The 15,594-nt window shown below is 41.5% G+C and overlaps 1 protein-coding gene across 1 annotated transcript in view; it reads right to left on the reverse strand.

Moving 5' to 3' along the window:
• LOC121854894 (leucine-rich repeat extensin-like protein 5) overlaps positions 1-692 on the reverse strand; it is a 70,025-nt gene extending 69,333 nt beyond the window's left edge. The window contains exon 1 of the mRNA XM_042349704.1: positions 659-692. Coding sequence (XP_042205638.1) covers positions 659-692 — 34 coding nt within the window. The remainder of the gene's footprint in view (positions 1-658) is intronic.
• Positions 693-15,594: the final 14,902 nt, after the last annotated feature.

Genomic DNA, 15,594 nt, shown 5'->3' on the forward strand with positions numbered 1-15,594 from the left:
ACCATTAACCCCACACCCTTAACTGTACGGTTACATTATCTCTTCCTGCCTTTAACTTCAGCTTATTTAAACAGTCCTTCGATACCTTAACTCAAACGCCTTCATTTAACTTTGGTTGGGTTGGGCTGGGTTGGGTTAGGTTGGGTTAGGTTAGGTTGGGCTGGGTTGGGCTGGGTTGGGTTAGGTTAGGTTAGGATTTATGCTATTCTCTCACAGTTTATAATACATCCATTTACGTAAATGCTCCTAAGTCGTCAAAATGAAATATACTAAAATCACCACTAAGAAACACGACAGACATACACACACACCGGCCCTCAAAACCCCTAACTGATATAGATTACTGAATACACAACTACAATAATCCACTCGAAAAATATTCCTCATATATTTCAACCAAAAATACGATAGATGCTACGACAAAAATAAGAAAAGTTGTTGTTGTATTTTTAAGACGACGTCACACGCTTACAAATAAACATACGGACGAGAACATACCGAAAAAATGGTACACAATGCAACCCATGACAAAGAGGCCTCAAGGACACTCATTATTAACGCTGAGGAAAACTTGGACCAGGACAGGGAATGGTGTGTGTCTGTGTGTGTGTGTGTGTGTATGAGCACGTCACGTCATCAAGGGCCTTATGTGACTCACCAGTAATAGTGACATCATTAAGAACGTCTCCCATTATGATACAGATTGAAGGTCAAGCTGAGACATAAAGCAACCTGAGTCAAGCTGAATCATAAAGCAACCTGAGTCAAGCTGAAACATAAAGCAACCTGAGTCAAGCTGAATCATAAAGCAACCTGAGTCAAGCTGAATCATAAAGCAACCTGAGTCAAGCTGAGACATACAGCAACCTGAGTCAAGCTGAGACATAAAGCAACCTGAGTCAAGCTGAGACATAAAGCAACCTGAGTCAAGCTGAATCATAAAGCAACCTGAGTCAAGCTGAATCATAAAGCAACCTGAGTCAAGCTGAATCATAAAGCAACCTGAGTCAAGCTGAATCATAAAGCAACCTGAGTCAAGCTGAATCATAAAGCAACCTGAATCAAGCTGAATCATAAAGCAACCTGAGTCAAGCTGAGACATAAAGCAACCTGATTCTACCTAATAAGTTCACTATGGCATATGAGGGACCAGGAAGCAGATAAGTACTGAAATAAGACCCTTTCTCCTTCATCCTCATCATTAATTAAAGGTGTATCTAGAAAGGTAAAATAAAAAGTTCATAGTCTGGTCAATCCCCTCCCCCGGAAGAACAGTCTTATAAAGTTTAAATGGAAATCAAACTTAAAACAGGACGAAGAGGCTGAAGTTAAACCAAGAGTGTTATCGTGCTTACAAGGTTCTCAGTACAGTGTATCAACAGGCGTGAAGGACACACAACCATCTGGCGTCTGCACATAAAAAAAGGACAGACAGACAAACACAGACAGACAGACACAGACAGACAGACAGACATCCAACTTAACATAAGGAAGAAGCCAGATGGTCTCGTTAGTCTCCTCGTTTCACAGTAATAAAAAAAAAATCTTGTTTGTTAAGATGTTTTGGTGAATTGGTGATGACCTTCTGTATTAAAGAGGGAATACAGACTCAGGTGTATAGTGTGAAAGGGAGGCTGAACAGATTAATGTGCCTTATTCTCCCACCACAATGATCAAGATGTTCTATACGACAAAACTGTGAGTGTATACATGATGTTTCTGATCAAATGAACAGATTTTTAGTTATGTTGACGCACAAAGGTTAATAAACTGCTTTTTGTAATCTTAATTAACAGATGTATAACATGAACTGACAATATACTAAGAGACATATACTTTTGGTTACAGCATTCACTCCGATACTCATCAGTGAATGGTCGCACTCAAAGTATGCGTCTCCTAGTGTCAGTTCATGTTTTACAACTATCAACCAGATTTCAAAATGCCGTTTATTGGCCTGCGTGCGTCAACATCAGCTGAAAAACTGTTCATTTGGGCCGAAAAATGCTGTAGTCATTAGCCCGCCGGTGACAGCATCTATAACGTGTCACACAAACTGATGAAGAAGTGAATACACACACACACACACACACGTAGTCTTTGTTTTCTAGGATAAAACAGGCGCTTCCTCACCCAATGGAAGTGACCGCCCCTAATCAACTCAGGTCCCAGGTTGTAGACTGTACACCTAAGCTCTTATTGTACAGTTCGGGAAACAAAGTGTGTGTGACTGACCAAGACGACTGGATCTTTTTCAGTTATTAGCGGATGATTTATAAGCACACCAGATTCTTAAGAGGGTAATTCAACCGACTTAAAACATCATTCTTATTCACTACCAGACAATATATACAAATAAACCCTGAGCTACACCGGCCATAAACACACAACCAGACATTTTTCACAACCATTATCCAGCAACACAGGAGATAGTGCTTGTACTCAGTGAAATATTACATCCGTTTCGAAGTATTACACGAACACTTAATATTACCGCGAGTGGTGACGATACAACCAGGAAACTCATCTTCCAGTGTAGTTGTCTAGGAGGATAAGGTGGCAACGATAAGTGTCTACAGGCAGGAGAGATGAGACAAGCTGAGGTTACCGATACAGTAAACGTTGAAGGTTCACAAACGATCGTAAGATGAACGTTCCTCGTAACTTATGGTGTAAGAATGAAACTAACTGGACGTCAAAACGAGTCAAAATTATACTGACACAATATCTTGACTAATAATGTTCACAGAGGATCAGTTAAGAGACCAAATTAAGGTGGAAAAGCTCCGGTAATATATTATATTTTATTCTAACTGGTGATAAAAGTAAAGTAAATAGTTAACGTATATTAATATAATTCTTAGGTTATATTTGGGGTGTTATAAATATGTTTTAGCTTAAGTGAACCAGTTACACTACTCTGTGAAGCCTGACTTTGATTTTCACGTGGTAAAAAATCTCGTTGTGTTTGACCCTGACCTTTCAAACAACTCAACCAAAAACACTGAGTTTCCTGGATGACCGCAAAGAAATACTCGTTCGGTAGATGAGTGTGAGAGTGAAACTGGTTCCCATAGGCCTGACGGTCCATAAAATAAACAAGGAGGTATAGAGCGTCGCCTGAAACTCATTCGACTGCTTTCCTTCGCTTCCCAAACTTTAAGGACCAAATTCAGAGATGGATAAACTGAAGTTGCCCTAAGGCTCGAACCAGCGACCCTTAAGAGATGATGTGAGTGATGTCTCCACTGGGCCACCCAACTCCATAAGAGCATAACATACGTAAAAAAAAATCTCTATAAACTAATGTTGTGTTAATGTTAGGTTAGGTTAGGTTGTTGGTATTACTGCCCTTCAATAACTAAGGTCTTTCAGGTCGTATTCTCCATCAATAAATACACAAGACCAACAACAAATATCAGGAGACACACCTCTAACCTACAGGTATTTGAGACGAATGTTGCCGAGTATAAAAAAAAAAATCACTTCCCGATAAACTGACCGTCATGGAAGGAAACATACAGTGATACGCATTATGGTAATCACATCAAGTTACACAACACAACTTAAAACAACAACTCACTACTGAATGGTAAAATGAGCCCCCCCCCAAAAAAAATCTTAATGGACCCTAAACAATCCTAAAGAAAATATTCAACCAAGATTGGTGCCCATTAGGAATTTGGAACTATTAAGACTGGGGGCCCAATAGAATTAGGGCATATTTGACACTTAAACCATCTCATTTCACCTACCTTATCCACGACACAACCAGGAACATCGGTTCATACACAGCAGAGATCAATAGTTTCATACACAAGGGACAGTTTACACACGGCGTAGTAGAATCATACACAAGAGAACGTACAGTATATAGTATACACCAAGACGGCGGCGATAAGATCACATACACACAGAAGGACAGAAATAAACACACACGCACAAATAGACAGCCCGACAGTAACAGAACCCGTCAAGTCTGTCCAAAAGCTGATGGTTTACGCTACACTCCACACTGAGGTGACTTTCAATTACACATGAAGGTCGGGGCCAGTGGAACATATAAGCAATAGAGATTATTATGTATACTCACCGGGGCCAGCTGACTAGGCTCCCACACGGCTCCTCGCTCCTCTTCCTCTCTTCCCGGTGGTGTGTCTCCAGGCGGATTAGGTCACGTTGCTCTCTCACTGACCTGTCATACACTTCTGTCTTGTTTCTTCATTTCTTCGGGTTGTTAAGACACGTTTATGACGGCGTTAAGAGTGTTATGCCTTTATGTTTGGGTAAGGAAGACGACCCGTGGTGTTGGGTACATGAAGTTGTTGTTCATGATTCTCCCAGATGGTGATGGAGTTTTCGATGATTCTCCCAAGTGGTGATGGAGTTGTCGATGATTCTCCCAGATGGTGATGGAGTTGTCGATGATTCTCCCAAGTGGTGATGGAGTTGTCGATGATTCTCCCAGGTGGTGATGGAGTTGTAGATGATTCTCCCAGATGGTGATGGAGTTGTAGATGATTCTCCCAGGTGGTGATGGAGTTGTCGATGATTCTCCCAAGTGGTGATGGAGTTGTCGATGATTCTCCCAGATGGTGATGGAGTTGTCGATGATTCTCCCAGATGGTGATGGAGTTGTTGATGATTCTCCCAGATGGTGAAGGAGTTGTCGATGATTCTCCCAGATGGTGATGGAGTTGTCGATGATTCTCCCAGGTGGTGATGGAGTTGTCGATGATTCTCCCAGATGGTGATGGAGTTGTCGATGATTCTCCCAGATGGTGATGGAGTTGTCGATGATTCTCCCAGATGGTGAAGGAGTTGTCGATGATTCTCCCAGATGGTGATGGAGTTGTCGACTACTCTCCCAGAGGGTCAGACGATGATGCAAACACCCAACGTTCCCTGAAATAAGAGTGAGTTGTGTAGGTGGTTCATCTTCCACGAATTTTAGAGGTCGTCTGTCGGATAGAGACGCCTCCTCCTAACCAGTATTAATTCAAGTACACTTTATGCTCATTAAACTTAATCTTATATTCATTTCATATTTCCACACAAGACCTTCTGCAGCAACAGAGTTTGTTTACGTGTATCAGCTGTAACCCGCCAACACACGCATAGTTATCACCACTAGAAGTTGTTCAAAAACATTACTCATTCATCTTAGGATTGAATTTATCAACTGTTATAAGACACTTTCAGCAGACACCAGAAAGAGATCGGAGGCCTTTCGAATGAGGTGTTTTAGGTGAATGTTAAGAATAAGCTACACTGACAGGAAAATAATTGAAGAAGTACTAAGATTAGATAAAAATTCAAGAGAAATACTTGAAATGTACAGAAAAAAAAGAAGAAAATGAGATACTTGGTCATATAATTAGGGATGAGGAGATAACAGAAATAATAATGGGTAAAGTTGAGGGTAGGAGAGCCAGGGGAAGGCAGAGACTGAGGTGGATGAATGATATTAAAAACTGTGTCCCCAGAGAGATACAAACCTTAGAGGATTGGTAAAAACAGCCCGAGAACGTTTAGAGAGGAAGACTGTGGTCGCCAACCCTCAGATATGAGGACGGTACTCTGAAGACATTTTTATTTTGGTAATATAGATAGTATATATTTGTTAATTATAATATTCTAAACACTCATAATAACACATTTTAAGAGAATAAAGAGTTCATATATGAGTTCAAGTTTATTGTTTATCACTGATGATGTGTAGTAAATAGTAGCTAAAAGGGTTCCAGAAGTAATACAGAAGATAACGCCAAAGATGGCTCCCACACGAGGATGCAGCACACAACATCACGCCGCAGCACAGAAAAGGACAACATCACGCCGCAGCACAGAAAAGGACAGTTTGGGCGCCACTGAAATCCATCCTTTGCACTTTCCTAACTATAAAATTCGGCACCCATTCACAACCAGGTCGGCAAGAGATGCTTTGGGCACGAACCAGTGATCTTTAGGACAGGAAGTGAGTGCTGTATCCACTCGGCCATGAACGTAAAATACTATAAAACGAATAAAATATTAAATTATATCCAACACCATACAGGCAGCAGCGCCTCTACCACGCACACATGAACCTCCCAGCCTGAACTATTTACGTCCAGAATTAGGCTGGACCAACACCGACATATGTTCAGCTACAGCGAATAATACCCTCTTAGCACCATATGTCATCTACTGGGTGATAAATGTGGCTGGTTTATATCTGGTGAATGATGCTCTACCCTATAAACCACGTCATAACAACAACACTAACCACGTCATAACAACAACACTATAACACAAGAAACATTCCGAGGAAATAGATAACAAATTACACCCCCACCCCTCTCCCTAACAAGACCCCCACCCCCTCCTAACAAGACCCCCCACCTCCCTAACAAGACCCCCCACCCCTTCTAACAGACCCCCACCCCCCTTCCTAACAAGCCCCCCTCAACCCAAGTACAAGATGCGTGATAATGCCGTAAGTATCCCGGGAATCTTTACTGTTCATACAAGAGCCTTTGTTTACTCAGTACCTGCCAGCTGTGACTAAGAGAGACGACAATAACAACATGACTGAGTTGGAAGCTGATAAGGGGGGAGGAGAACACGCCATTAATTACTTGTTGGAAAGATTCACATCCAGTAACAACTACGTCACAACACCCAATAACTACTTTACAGCTCCAAGCAATCAAACTACGTCAGCTCACCCAGCAACCAAACAACAGCTACGTCATCTCACCCAGCAACCAAACAACAACTACGTCATCTCACCCAGCAACCAAACAACAACTACGTCATCTCACCCAGCAACCAAACAACAACTACGTCATCTCACCCAGTAACCATACAACAACTACGTCACCTCACCCAGCAACCATACAACAGCTACGTCATCTCACCCAGCAACCAAACAACAGCTGCGTCATCTCACCCAGCAACCATCTACGGATGTAATAAACGTCTATTCATTCTCAATATGTAAACTAAGCCCCACCCACATTCTCTCGTATAAGGCTACGATTGGCTACCACGACAGCCAATAACAAACACTGCCTAGTTTGGTCACCTCACTGTTCTGCTGTACTTTTTCACTGCTTGTGTTAGTCATTATTAACAGTGATTAGTAAGTAGTTTTATGGTTCCTAGGAGTGCAAGTTCGAAACTGTTTGTTGTGAAACAGATCTAACGAGATGGTGATAAAGTCGGGTCGTAAAGTGAGGGTCACAAACACATGCTGACTCAGGCCAGCCCAGGGTGGAGACGGTTCTTGATTACCCTGTCAAGAAGGTGACCCCCAGGCGCGCACTAACACCACCTGCGCTGCCACCCCACCTGCGCTCCTCAAGTATACATCATCATTATCACCCCTACCACCCACTACACTACAACACCTATACACTACAACACCTATACCATGCATGTCACTATCACCACCTATATTAATTAAACACACACACACACACACACACACACACACACACACACACACACACACACGTGGTCATGGAATTAAACTGCATCTAAAATTCAGTCGCGTTGCCCTAACTATATAATTGCCGTACAGCCATCATGATTATATAATTAAATGAATAATAATTAATATATTTATGCATAATTATGAACAGATGCGTCTTAGTATTCAGTAGAGAGGGGTTTAACAGGAGTACAGTACACGTGTTGATAAGGAGGAGGGTGTAAGGGGGAAGATGAGAGAGGGAGAATGTGAGGAGGAAGATGAGGAATACAGGGAGAAGGATGCAATAAGAAGGAAGAGGATATACCCGACCTTGAGGCACTCCGGCTGAGGGATAACTCTTGGCCATCTCTCTCTCTCTCTCTCCTTCATAAGCCTCACAAAAGTGGGTGTAAATGTGGCATCTTATTGGTGTAAATATGTTTCTTGTTTTTAACTGTAAATGTGTAATTATGGAATGTTTTTATATATTTATGGCACCTCTGTAAATGTAAAGAAAGAGTTGTCTGCGTGTAAATACAATAACATCTAAGTTGTAAAAATCATAACATTGGTTGTATTTAAATGGAAACAAATAGTTCTCTATGTGTAAGTTGTAAATTATTAGTAATATTATTTGTAAGTAAATGTAAACAGTATTATGAGTTGTGGGTTAAGACATTCTTATAGGATTCAACCCTCACCCATAACCAGTAAATGACCCAATCGTATGTTAATTAAGTACACGTATCAAACATGTGCAATAATTATCAACCACGTTACGTAGTTGATAATGAGTTGTTCCCACGTGGGTGTAAACAGGGTGAGGGGGCAGGGCAGGTGAACACAGTATATCAACCATCAGTGGTGTCATCACATGTTAAGAGCGTGAGGGTATCTCGTCACCACCACCCTCACCACCACATCACCATCACCACCCTCCCCTCACCACCACTTGTCTTCTCAGAGTGATCACGCACTGTCCACGCGCAGCTCACAAGATGACTCGGTGATAGTGTCCCGGTCGCAACAGCACCAGCAAAAATATTCGGAAATTGTTGTTGACAAGAGATAAAGTATTGATTTGACTTTTCATTTTTTATCAGTTAGTAGGAACAGAACACTTGGGTACTGACAACAAGTGACCTACATGTACACAACTGGTTAATAGCTTCGAGGGATTTCTTTTTACTTATTATTATTATCATTATTATTAGTATCAATTAATATTACGATCATCATTTATTGGATTATTATCACAATTCCTTATGGTATTATTATTATTATTACTACCACTGCTAATGTTAGTATGGCTACCATCATTTCTATTGTCATTATTAAGTATTATTAATGGTATTTCATTCTTATTGATTTCTATTTTCATCGTTTTTTCTTGTGTGTGTGTGTGTGTGTGTGTGTGTGTGTGTGTGTGTGTGTGTGTGTGTAATGGGGTAAGAGGCAGAATGTAATGACATGTAAAGAGCTTCTCTCAGCATACGAGAGCACAACCTGACACCTGCAAGGACAGGTAACTGTAAATTGGCTTTCACCTGAGTGCCACACCTGCCCTTGACTGGCATCAGCTGGCCATCACTGGTCCCTTAGGAGAGAGAGAGAGAGAGAGAGAGAGAGAGAGAGAGAGAGAGAGAGAGAGAGAGAGAGAGAGAGAGAGAGAGAGAGAGAGAGAGAGAGAGAGAGAGAGAGAGAGAGAGAGAGAGAGAGAGAGAGAGAGGTAAAAACTGAAAGACAAATGGCTTAAAGAACGACAAACAAAATCTCTCCCTCCTAACGAGTATATTCCTCTATCTTTATAATCTTTCTTATTTTCTCTCTTCATCCATCCATCCATCTATCAGTTTGTCACTTGATGCAATTCCAAACTTTCCAACGACAAAAATAAAAAGTAAATAACTATACCTTGCTAACAAATCACTAGGCAAAATATACCTGTTATACTACCATACACACCTGTCTCCCGCATATAAGTTTCCGGGTATAACGAGGAACTATCAACAGGAAAGAGACACGCAAAAAATATACCCTAGTATATCGTATTTCTGTGATCTTCCTCCCACAGGAGTTTCAAAGTCTAAGGGTTAGCGACCACGGCCCACACACACACACACACACACACACACACACACACACACACACACACACACTAATAAGTCTTTATCTAATCACCCCATAATCAGTATCTCTCTAACCCAGAGTTTCCCGTTCATGTAAAATATTAAGTACTCGTGTAAATTCTCTCCTCCACCCCAAAAAAATAAAACTAATAACGAAAGCAAACACAAACCTATTATCAAAGTAGCAAACACAACAACAACACTAATAACAATAATAACAATAAAATAATAATAATAATAAAAAATAATGATAATAAACATAATAATAATAGTAATAATACAATATCAAAATAAATATAAAACAATAATAATAATAATAAATAATAACAATAGCGATAAGTGAACAGATAAGTCGAGAGGTTTTGCACTATTGCGTCTGTCTGCTACCTGGTGTTAGTCACTACATTATCGCCACCTGTGCCTTCAGTAACTATCAAGGTGACTATCTGTGACGTCTTATGAGTTCCTCTGTATCTGATGAACATGTAGTGACAATAAAATAAGATAACGATACTAATAATAACGATAACAATGATGATAAGAATAATAATGATAATAATTATAATAAGTGACAATATTAAGACCAATATTAGTTGTAATAATAATAATAATAATCACCTGGAGTTGTCATTTTGATCACCTTAAGTTAAATAACATTATGAGCACCTGTGAGTCGCCATGGATAATATAAGCACCTGTGAGTCGCCATGGGTAATGTAAGCACCTGTGAGTCGCCATGGGTAATATAAGCACCTGTGAGTCGCCATGGGTCATATAAGCACCTGTAAGTCGCCATGGGTCATAAAAGCACCTGTGAGTCGCCATGGGTAATGTAAGCACATGTGAGTCGTCATGTGGTAATATAAGCACCTGTGAGTCGCCATGGGTAATATAAGCACCTGTGAGATGTCTGGCCACACTATGAGTACCTGTCCTATAACTTCTCACCAGGTTCTAAAGTTACCGGGTGAACACTCGTTTGACCTTTGACCTGGAAGTGTAGCCTTGACCTTCATGATATGGACGCGGGAGTTCGTGACACATCATGGTGACACTAACCTTTCCGGGAATTATCACCCAAATCCCTTTACTGGTTCAAAAGGTAGAGAGCGGACGGGAAATGTTGCAAGGAGCCAGCGACCACGAGGCCAAAGCATCGACTATATATTTCTCCTTCAGTAATAATAAAAAGAAATATATACATTAATAATCATTATATCAATATAAATTATGTATAACCTATTGATAACATCTGTGTGTGTACAGCCTTGTATAGGCTTGGTGAGATGCGCTAGTAGTTTTTACCTTTGTTACTGTATTAGTACATGGGATATACTATAGTAAGTGTTTATTGCTACGATGTACTGTATCGTCTAACGACTGTAATGAAGTAATGCAATAATAATGATGACAATAATAAAGATAGTAATAATAATGGCAGTAATGATAATAATAACAATATTAATAATACTAATAAAAAACCAATAATAATAACAATAATAATAATAATAATATTATTACTATTATAATTATAAAATAATAGTATTAATAACAGTATTAATACTGCTACTAATATTAATAGTAAATAAATGAGTGAAACATTCTCACAACTGTCTGAGACAGATCGGACGAAGACCATAACGATCAAGGTTGAGTAACGTTACGCTCCTCAGATATTGACTCAAGGAAACAGATGCAGGCGTGAGCACATCACTTGAGGAACACCCGTTATATATAAAATCAAATTTCAACATAATGACTTCAGGAAATAGGTGCAGTCATAAGAGCACCAGCTAATGAACACCAGTCATACAAAAAAGAAATCATCCACTGACTCGAGGAAACAGCACTAAACACGAGAGTTCCCCTTGAGGAACACCCGGCATGCATAAAACCAAACACAATCGCATATGTAATGTGTTCCCTCGCCCAAGATTGGAAGTCGAACAGGAGTCATAAATCTAGTATTATAAAGATGGAAAATATCAATGATCGAAAGTGACTTTAATATTCACGACTTGAAGCTGTTTATCAAATTTCATTTCGAAATGTAAGGCCCATGTTAAGTTATTGAACATAAGAAGCATTTAGTCGGGAAGGACCAGGATGACACTTATCTCTCCTCAAATAATTATTCAAACAGATGTAAACAAAAGGACGTCGCTACAAGAACACTCACGATGCAAAAACTTCAGATACTGACTCAGGAAAACAGATGTGGACACAAGTACAGTATACCACTTGGGGGAACACCCGTCATGCATAAAAACCTTAAAAAAATACTCAAATATTGACTCAAGGAAGCACACGCCGACCTAGCATTCCCAGCTGAGGAACACCCAGCCACTCATAAGACAAACACTCACTTACCCAAGGAAACAGATACGTAAATAACGGCCCCACACGAGGAACACTCTACTATGCATAAAAATCAAATAACGAAATAAATAAAACCTGAGGTACTAACTCAAGGAAACAGGCTAGGACACACGCCGCCCACTTCAGGAACACACACACCTTGCATAAAAACCAGCAGCCTGGGATTAAGACCAACAATGGATTTAAATTAAAGCAGAATATCAGGGTGCAAGGACGAGGACGCTCAGTTGTTTTGTAGCTCGTTAACTAGCCTTGAAGGGCCTTGCAAGGTCGTCCACTCAGCCCGTAATGAACAGCTCGGAACCTTAGTGGACGTCTACAGAGTCGTAGTGTTAATCTATACTGATGTGTTTAGAGTAAACCTGTAAAAAAATCATACCGTGTTTATGTGTAAGTGATCGATCTGTTTAGTCTTGAAGATCTCATTTATTGTAAATGTCTTAAGAGTTTGGTAGTTCAGTGTATTTCTGAGGGCTCAGTCAGTGTAAATCAGTAAGTGGATCACCCTTTGTAAATCTATAATCTAAGTTACATCTGTAAATGGACAATACGGAACCTAAGATTCCCCATTCCCCAAATATGTAACTGTATATTTTCAGCCTTCTGGCTGCCAAGCTCTTTCAATAAACCGTTTATTATTATTATTTATTATTATTATTATTAAGAAAAAATAATGTGAGTTTCAACATCTAATTTTCTATGAATACTTAACAAGTATATAATTTCCAAGGCACCTCACGCAATGCTTTAAGTGATGTGTCATTGTTATTGTACAGAAGGGAGACACGTGCTGTATGTATGATGTGGTATGTGTATACTGTGTACGTTGTTTCTGCAGTACTGTGCACCCGTTAATGTTGTTTTATTACTATTAACAGAATTAGTATTTTCATTAGTATTATAAATATTTATCCTCATAAGATAGACAGACAGACGCAAGAATGAATTACAGGGGACTATAAACAACGATATGCCTCAGTCTTTAAGTCGGGGTTTAAACAAGAAACAACAAATGGCGGCAGTTTATTTATTAACACACATCGCACTTCCTGGCATTCTGGTCACGCCCACTGACGTCAAAACTTCGTCATGCTTGTAAGAACTGTCGGGTGAATGGTGGTGGTGAGTGATGGGTGGTGGTGAGTGATGGGTGGTGGAGAGTGGATGGGTAGTGGTGAGTGGATGGGTGGTGGTGAGTGATGGGTGTTGGTGAGTGATGGGTGGTGGAGAGTGGATGGGTGGTGGTGAGTGATGGGTGGTGGTGAGTGATGGGTGGTGGTGAGTGATGGGTGGTGGTGTGGGTGGTGGTGAGTGATGGGTGGTGGTGGTGATGGGTGGAGAGTGGATGGGTGGTGGTGAGTGGATGGGTGGTGGTGAGTGGATGGGTGGTGGTGAGTGATGGGTGGTGTGGTGGTGGATGGGTGGTGGTGGTGGATGGGTGGTGGAAGTGGATGGGTGGTGGTGGTGATGGGTGGTGGTGGTGATGGGTGGTGGTAAGTGATGGGTGGTGGTGAGTGATGGGTGGTGGTGAGTGATGGGTGGTGGAGAGTGATGGGTGGTGGGATGGTGGTGGTGAGTGATGGGTGGTGGTGAGTGGATGGGTGGTGGTGAGTGATGGGTGGTGGAAGTGGATGGGTGGTGGTGAGTGATGGGTGGTGGAGTGGATGGGTGGTGGTGAGTGATGGGTGGTGGTGAGTGGATGGGTAGTGAGTGGATGGGTGGTGGTGAGTGGATGGGTGGTGGTGAGGTGGATGGGTGGTAGTGATGAGTGATGGCAGTAGTGGTGAGTGATGGGTGGTGGAGAGTGATGGGTGGTGGATGGGTGGTGGTGAGTGATGGGTGGTGGTGAGTGGATGGGTAGTGGTGGGTGATGGGTGGTGGAGAGTGGATGGGTGGTGGAGAGTGATGGGTGGTGGAGAGTGGATGGGTGGTGGTGAGTGAATGGGTGGTGGTAGTGGATGGATGGTGGTGAGTGGATGGGTGGCTGGTGAGTGGATGGGTGGTAGTATAGTGATGAGTGATGGCAGTAGTGGTGAGTCATGGGTGGTAGTAGTGGTTGTAGTGGTAATGAACAATGGGTGATGACAAGTTAAAGATCGTGGAGGAAATGGGTGGTGGTGAGGGTTGGGAGGACAAGCAAGTAGGCGAGAGACGATGCGGAGGGTGAGATGACGGTGGGCGGGTGGAGGCGGTAGGATGGTGGGCGGGTGGAGGCGGTAGGATGGTGGGCGGGTGGAGGCGGTAGGATGGTGGGCGGGTGGAGGCGTTAGGACGGTGGGCGGAGAGCTGGATGACGGGATGCTGTCAATGTGTGTTGGCCATTACGACGTGGATCTTTGCTTAATTCCGTGAAAAACTCATCGCTGATCCTCCATCTCTCTCGCCCGTGTGCCTGACAGAGGGAGGGGTAATGCATGGACAAACACTTTACCTGCGATCACACAATTTCAAGGACACGAATTCCTCTTGGTTGACGAGATTCACAGTTGTAGTATTATGGAATTTTCCCTTGAGTATAATAACTACCCAGGTAAACGCTGAAACATACCCCATTATAAGGCTCGTCCGACTATTATACTGGACAGGGTGAAGCAACACTGTAGTCTCCAATGTTTCGGGCATTTACTGAATCGTGAATGTTGTATATTTTCAACAAAAATATCGTAGTATGTTATATTTTCAACTTGATCATCGAAGCATTATAAATTGTAAATAAATTCATCAGAGCATTATATACTTTGAACATATTCTTTCTGAAAGAGAAGTGAGCGAGTTTATATTTAAAACGTGAAACTTATGTGAATTTTAAATGTATGTCAACGTTACAGAGAACAGTGACTTCCTTCCTCAAAAATATAAATTAGAAAATAATTCCCTGCCAATATAAACAAGAGACCATTGTGTATCTCTATAAGTCACGCCATAATGAGGAATACCAACGTATTTCAACCAATAGTTAATATCTAAGATAAAAAATCAGAAATAAATTCATACCCGAAATATATTCCGTGGTCAGAATATACCGAAATATACTGTACTTCAAACACACAGTTGATCAACAAAGGCGCCGTTATAATTCACTCAGGAATTTTCAATATCAGACCATAACGCAATACAGTTATCAAGATGGAACTCGGGGACACAGATGAGCTAGCCCCCGGGGGACACAGATCAGCTAGCCCCCGGGGGACACAAGTCAGCTAGGCCCTGGAGGGGCACAGGTGAACTAGCCCTCCGGGGACACAGGTCAATAACTCCCAGGTGACACACGTAGGGTGGGGTGGCGCCGAGTCGTCCACAGTGTCACCATCAAAGTCGTGTCACAGACGGAGGTGTTATGGAATTTAAGCTGGATCGATGTACACAAGGCTCCCGTGTTTACCAGAACAATCCCCCGTCACGCACCCACCACCTCCTAACTACTCAATACTTGTTTACATCGCCAACAAACACACCCCTGTCCACCCCCCCACCGGCCACCTTTAGATCCATTAGTCATCACAAACTCTCATTCATCTGTGTCATGCATTTTTGTTAGGTCAGGAATTCATTTCTTTTATTCATCTTCAAGCGAGTATGTATTCTTTCCAGTCGAGACATGGTAATATATAATTTACTTTAGTATAC

Source organism: Homarus americanus, unplaced genomic scaffold (genome assembly GCF_018991925.1).
Source record: "Homarus americanus isolate GMGI-L3 unplaced genomic scaffold, GMGI_Hamer_2.0 scaffold35383, whole genome shotgun sequence".
Classification (NCBI taxonomy): Eukaryota; Metazoa; Arthropoda; class Malacostraca; order Decapoda; family Nephropidae; genus Homarus; species Homarus americanus.